This window comes from Drosophila nasuta, chromosome 2L, assembly GCF_023558535.2.
Source record: "Drosophila nasuta strain 15112-1781.00 chromosome 2L, ASM2355853v1, whole genome shotgun sequence".
In the NCBI taxonomy this organism is placed as follows: domain Eukaryota; kingdom Metazoa; phylum Arthropoda; class Insecta; order Diptera; family Drosophilidae; genus Drosophila; species Drosophila nasuta.
In genome coordinates, this window is record NC_083455.1 from 25,864,327 (window position 1) to 25,871,952 (window position 7,626).

At 36.0% G+C, this 7,626-nt stretch overlaps 1 protein-coding gene across 1 annotated transcript; it reads left to right on the forward strand.

The window, feature by feature from the left end:
• Window positions 1–6,138: 6,138 nt before the first annotated feature.
• LOC132798174 (proteasome subunit alpha type-6-like) lies at window positions 6,139–7,343 on the forward strand. The gene is made up of 3 exons (XM_060809927.1): window positions 6,139–6,235; window positions 6,302–6,481; window positions 6,874–7,343. The coding sequence occupies exons 1-3, from the start codon at window positions 6,181–6,183 to the stop codon at window positions 7,341–7,343; spliced, it is 705 nt and encodes a 234-aa protein (XP_060665910.1). The 5' UTR covers window positions 6,139–6,180.
• Window positions 7,344–7,626: the final 283 nt, after the last annotated feature.

The following is a 7,626-nucleotide window of genomic DNA, read 5'->3' on the forward strand; positions in this document are numbered from 1 at the left end:
ATTTGCCACAATGGCCACAAACTCTTGACTCCCCGATGTTCTCTCTCTCTCTGATTATTGTTTGCCACTCGAGGCCCGGCTTGACTCTGGCAATTGGGATTGGGATTGCTGTTGCGATTGGGCTGTGTCTGTGACTGTGACTGGGACACACGACTTTGGGGCTTTGCGCATTTAAATTGTCGGCAGGATCCAAGCGTTTTGCGCTAATATCCACCAAAAAAGCATCTTCTCTGTCGCTCCCCAAAGCATTCCACATTTTTTCATCTCTCTCTCTTTGATTTTCCTTTTAGCTTCTTCACTGTTGTTGTTCTCTGGCATTGACATCTTTTCGTCAAAGTCAAATCATTCATTTTGCCGCATCAAAATGCATAAATATTTGGCCTTTTCGCTCTCGTTGTTGTTGTTGTTGTTGTTGTTGTTGTTATTGTTGCAGTCAGTGCTGTGCCGTTTTGTTTTGAGCCATAGATTTGGCTTGAATTGCTTGTTGATTGTTACGATTGTCTGCGACTCTCTTCGGTTCGATGCTGTTGCTTTTGGTAGATGCCGTTGCCTTTTGCCTTTTTGCCTTTTGCCAGTTTGCCGGCTGCCTTGGACAAAATTTAAATCGATAGGCGCAAATATTTCGCCAGAGTTGTCAGCTTTTGTTTAGCATAACAAATAGTAGATTTATTCATAGTTCAGTCTTTTAGTGGGGTAGAAGGCACACAAAAAAGACAGCTTTTAAAACCGCATGTTATAGTGAATGGAATTCCATTTATGGAATTTATATAATCACATCAAAAGGCATTTCAGAAAAAGGTCTATTACATTCTTTAATATCAAGGGAAGCTAAGTTATAAACACATTAAAAGTGATAAAACAAATACTATTACCTTCTTCAATATCAAGAGAAGCTAAGTCATGAATGGTATATAAATAAAATATCATGAGAAGCTATAAACACATTATAAGAGATCCAAGAAAATAAGACTATAATATTCTTCAATATCAAGAGAAGAACACATTATAAGAGATCCAAGAAAAAAGACTATATCATTCTTCAATATTAAGAGAAGCTAAGTTCTGAACGGTATAGAAATAAAATGTTTAATTAATTCTAAAATGAAGCTATTGCAAAATAATTCATAAAAATCTAATATTTTTGGTAGATGTTCGAAGAAGAATAACAATTTAAGAATCAGACAAACAATTATTATAATATTTACTCTACAATTAAATACTAGTTTTAATATAATAAATAAATAAATAAATAATATTTCCAAAATCTGTTAATATTATTTTTAAGACGCTTAAAGCACATTAAAAAGCTTTAGAAGAAAGAAATTTCAATAGCTTTTTTCAAGCTTTTAATATTATTGCCTTCTTTCGAACTACTTGGCAACTCTATTCGCTTAGCCGCCGCCTTTTGTGCTGTGCGATGATGAAATGCCAAATCCGCGTCCCATCAAATGGATCGATGCTAATGCCACAGTCGGCTACTGTATTCCGCAACAAAGATCCAGTGGAGGGAGATCTTGTGGAGATCAGTGGAAAGCAAAGAGAGCTTCATCGGCATCGCTTTGAAGGGACAAACAGCCGGCGATTGGCGGTGTGCACAATGCCATCAAAATTTAAATAGTAAACCGAAGTTCAGCCGCAGATTCTTCACAACAACAACAGCAACAAAAAGCTGAAGCAAAGCGAAGCGAGGAGTGGAGCGAAGCGAAGAAGAAGAAGAAACCGCTGCATTCCCTTATGTCTGCGACATTTTTTTGTGGACTGCGATTTTGGAATGTGCGGTTAGCTGGCTGCAATTAGGTAACGATCAAGTTATGCGGGCCCCCGGTTAACGGTAAAGCTAAAGCCAGCAGAGGACCCAAGCGCCTCGAGGGCTTTTATGCGAGTGAATGTCAAGGTCAAGCGTGGAGCTTGTTAATCAGTCACATACAAAAAACTGAAGAAGAAGGCGGGGAACTGAGAAACAGGCAAGAAGAGTAAGTGAGCAAATGGGTGTATGCGTATAATCTGTTGGAACCAAGACTTATATTTTATTGATTTATTGTGGGGACACAAACCCCACAATTACCTGCAGCGAATGACAAACATGAAAAACGAGCTCGATGCGCGGCTATGGAAATGTGATAAGCTATAATTAAGCGGCTAAAAAGGATGCAACACTGGCCAACGTACACAAAAGGGAGTGAGAGAGAGGGAATACGAAACGGGGCGTGTTATATGCTAAACAACATGCAAGGGGCGTGGCGCTGTAAGCAAATTTAATTTATACAATATGCAAAGAATTAATTTGTTGCAGTCGCAATCGCAGTTGGAGTTGGAGTCTCAGCTTTCAGTTGGAGTCTGCATGCTGCCCCAAAGTGGGGCGTGACTGGCAACAGAGAACTTGGCATTTCAATTGGGCAGCGGGCAAGGTGGCGCCCCAACTGGTTCTTGAATTTCAATTCGTATTTTTACCTCCCTCTTCCCCTCATCCCAAACATATTCCAGGCGCGATCCTTTGACTTCGATACCGAAAACGCGAAACGGAAATATTAATAATAATTTTCATGTCGACGCAAACCGCAAAATTATGTACAAACATGCAATATGTCATAATATTTTCAACAGCGGAACAAAAAACAGAGACAAACAAACGAATAAATGTAATCGATCAGGTGTCTACTCATTGACCACCGAGCAACAACAATTGACGAATAATTCATAAACATATTTCAAGTCGAAAGAAAATTAATTTGCCCGCCAACAGGCAAACATTGTACCTCCCCTCAAATAGAGTGAAAACCTGCTGTTCATTATTATATGACGTGTTGACATTCGGAATGACAACGACAACAACAACTTGGGCTGTCAATCATTATGGGGTGTTTAGTAACAACTTTTATTGGCTGTGCCAATTATTCATATTGTTCCATTGAATCGAAACGGAACCAAACGTTAGAACCAACTCTGACAGCTGCACCTCTGTAATGGGAATTTTCCCTTTCCTTACAGTGAGTACTCGCACTTGCATTCGTCGGTCCCTTGGCCCTAAGACTCGTTGTATCCGTTACCAAAAGTCACGCAAACAATTTAACGTTTTACCAGGAAATAGCTGGGAAATCCTGTTTCTTGAAATTGAATTCTATTGGATAATCTGACAATACTAGTTTTAAATATAAATAATTTATAACTAAGTGCGGATTTCTGTCATCAGTCTATGTCTAATAAATGCAAAAGGATTTGCTAATTCAAATAATTATCAATGTCGAAAACATTTGTATTTAAAATATACCGAATTAATATACCATAAAATACTAAAATTATACCATATGTAATAATTATTGAGTGTTTTCAACAGTGCAAAAACATTTGTATTTAAAATATACCGAATTAATATACCATAAAAATACTAAAATTATACCATAAGTAATAATCATTGAGTGTTTTCGACAGTGCGAAATAATTTGGTATTAATTTAAAAATATACCAAATTAATATACTGAAATTATACCATACGTAATAATTGGTACTATAAGTATACCATAGAGTGCAAAATATACCACATGCAAACATAACAAGTGCTGTCGAAAAAAAATACATATTTTATAAGGTCGGAGATGTTAAATACATTCCATGGAAACACAAAGTTATTATTCTCTTCTTCTCTAAGGGTATCGGGAATACAAATAAAATATGAGTATTTCTCTCATCAGCCTACATTTAATAAATGCAAATTATCACAGTTAAGTTTGACCCTAAAATAAATACAAATAGAATAACTTCTGTACTTTCCAATTAATCTAAATCTACTCTGTAGACACTTCTAAAGCTATGTTGAAAATTTCATTAAAATCGGTTAATAAACAACAAAGTTATTCAAATAATTGCACTTCTAGTCGCAAAATTTGTCGCTAACATTTAATAAATGCAATTATCACAGTTGAGTTTGACCCTAAAAAAGATGCTAAAATAATAACTTTTGTACTTTCAAATTGATCTAAATCTATTCTGTAGACACTTTTAAAGCTTTGCTCAAAATTTCATTAAAATCGGTTAATAAACAACAAAGTTATTCAAATAAGTGCACGCCTAGTCGCTAAATTTGTCGCTAATAAATGCAAATTATCTCAGCTAATTTTGACGCTAAAATAAATACTAATGGAATATCATTTGTACTTTCCAATCAATATAAATCTACTCTGTAGACACTTCTAAAGCTATGCTGAAAATTTCATTAAAATCGGTTCATAAACAACAAAGTTATTCAAATAATTGCACTTCTAGTCGCTAAATGCAAGTATCACAATTGCAAAAAAAAATTATTATAAAATAAATCGTTGAACTATTCAAGACTTATGTCATTGACAGTTTTTGCAAATAAATTTCATGGACATGATGTGGAACCCAGTTTGGCTTATATTTGGGTGATTTGATCATTTTTAAAATATCATGAGCAACATTCTGGCAATTGTTGCCAACCAATTTGTAATGATATTGCGACTGGCAGCTCTTTACAAGTGCATCTAATGCATCGAGTTGTGCCTCACTAACGTATAGATATTCACAATCTGATACAATCGAATTGCCTTCATTGATTAACATTTCCGAGACATGTTCATAGACCAATTGCGGTTCAGTTTCATCGAGTTTTAGTCGCTCTGAAGCAGCTTCTATATCCGATGATGTTATACCTGCCGATTGCCAACTTAGCCGAGGAGAATTTAGCACTACACGCCAAGTGCCTGGAGTGTAGGCTGCATACGATACTAAAATCGGTGAATTATTCCGGCCGATCAACGAGCCGTCTGTGCTCACTGCATTGCCATCGGAAACCCCATAGAACCTCAGTGTTCGTTGAGCCCCATTTTGGGAAACTATGGAAATATACAAATGCAATGGCACGAGGCGATTCAATCGCAGTAACTTGAGTATCTTAGCCTCAACTGGTGATATGGTACCATTTAGTTTTTTTTGCGTTAACTTGTAGAAGTAACGCGTCAAACGACTGCCGTTGGACAATTGTCGCCAATGATATGAAACGGTTGCTTGAGTTGCATTTCTCATCATATTATTTTTTTCTTCCCTTACTATATATACAACATTCATAATTCTCAACAGCGTTCTACAATTTTGTAGTTTGGTCAGAGCTTCGTATATTTTTTCTTTCCTTACTATCTACCCAGAAGTTTTAGCAATAGCGTTTTTTCACATTTGCCAACTCGAACAATATTTTGAATCTTTCTTATTCTACAGCTAGCTGCTAGCTAGTTTAGCTTCCCTTCTCCCCCCTCCCTCTCTCTTTCAATCATCCCAGTCTGTCTTCCCCGCTGCTGCTGCCATTAAAACCTTCGGCTTCGGGGCCCATTCCCCACAGCTCTATAGTAAGTAGAGTAGTAGCCTATGCATACCATAGCTATGGTCTGATGTCGACTGACGTCGAACCCTGACGTCGAACCCGAAAGCGCTTCGCGACCTCCACTGATCCGACGTCAACTTAACGCTCACGACCATCCCCCATGCATCTGATTGAGCGGCTAATGTTAGTGTTAAACTTAATGCCTCGTCTCGGGTCCCATATTTCGCTATCGCAATCGTGTTGTGTTATCTTGGATTCTATATTTAGCTACAGATTATATATATATATATTACAATATGCAATGTATATATATAAATTGCACTTTATTGTAAATTACGTCAATGCATTTCAATGGCGTAACAGTAGAGACCTCTCCTCAAGCTTTGTGGGTCTGCGGTTCAAACAATCGCATTTTTTTTTTTACTTTTTTTTATTTTAAAGTTTATAATACTCGTAACAATAAGTTCTAATTGAAATGGTAAACAATTTGCTTACAAAAATATACTGAATATATATACCGAATACCATAAAAATACTAAAATTATACCATATGTAATAATTATTGAGTGTTTTCGACAGTGCGAAATAGTTTGGTATTAATTTTAATATATACCACAATAAATTATATTTTAAAATATACCAAATTAATATACTGCACATATATTGTACGGTATATTATTTGAATAACTTTGTGGTTTTTTAACCGATTTTAATGAAATTTTTAGCATAGCTTTAAAAGTGTCTAAATAGTAGTCTTGCATTAAGTAAGCCTTGCAAAAGTCAATTATTTAAAAAAATGAGTAAGAAATAGATTTAGTCAACGAATTTTGTTCACAACTGTGATTGATATGTCCGACAAATTTTATAAATACTACTTACCCGATGGGCGCATATTTCATGTGGGTAAGTAATATAGTTAATTTTATAAAAAGTATATTTCTAGATCTTATAAACTCTAACTATGATCAGAGGTTGCATTGAAGGCCATTAATCGCGAAGGCATCACTTCGGTGGCTTTGAAGGGCAAAACGTGTGCCGTAGTTGCCTCACAGAATATAGCAACGAATATAGCCAACATTGACCCAGAGACTGCTACGAGTTTGTTTGCACTAAATGAAATAGTTGGTTGCGTTGTCACAGGACGTTACGGTAAGTATATAATAACATATAAACATTTTCGGGTATATATTTTTTTCAAAGTGTTGACTAAAAAGTGGATACTCCAAATAAGCTGACAAACTTCTGAAGAAATAATACTAATAATAACTTCATTCTTAATGAATGCTAAGAATTTCAATGTCCTCATAGAAAAATTTTTGAACCAACATTGAACTCGAAAGAATCTAGCCGAAAGACACTGTAGAAAGTGGATGCTTCGAATTTGGAAGTTTAAAAAATGCAATTTTGACCACTTTTTAATAACCACATTTTTTATAGTCACTAATAATTTCAATACAATCCTATAACAATTTGTGAACCAACTTTTTTCTGAATTCAACCAAAACAACATAAAATTCTAAATAATTTCAAACCTCTTTCAGGCGACTGCAAATATCTGGTGCAAGAAGCTCGCCGTGAAGCCTCGGATTTCCACAGTTATTGCAGACATCAAATGGCAATTGATGTCCTTTGTCACCGCATGGCCGACAACCTTCAGCTCAAGACCCGATGTCTTGAAGCCCGTGCACTCGCCTGCAGCATGATGTTGATCTCATATGATGATGATTTGGGAGCAAGTGTCTTTAAAACGGATCCAAGTGCAAACTATTGTGGCTATTTTGCCTGTGCTTCAGGTGCCAAACAATTGCAAGCCGAAGACTTTTTACGCAAAAATTACAAATTAAATATGTCCGAGAAGGAAAGCGTAAGATTGGCAGTTAATTGTTTAGAAAATGTCTCGGAATTTGAATGTCAGCCCCAAGATATTGAAGTTGGCATTGTGACTGACTGTAATCGACAATTTCGCAAACTCAATGAGAAGGAGATTAAAGAGTATAAACATTATTTTTAATTCCTTATTAAGGGGCGGATTCTAGTTTTCTTTCTAGCTATATTTGAATATTATTTTGTACTATATTTGCTTCAAACAAATTTGATTGTTCCCAAAGCACATTACACTTGTTGTTTAAACACTTTCCCCCAACAATTGTGCTCAGTCAATTACACAAATCTACTTGATATCATAATGTTCAAAAGGCGTACAACAAACCACTTCCGAGTGCCGTCGGCAATTCTGATGACGGCTTCATGGATTGTTGGCTATGCACACCTAATGAAAGTCAGGTTGTGTTGTA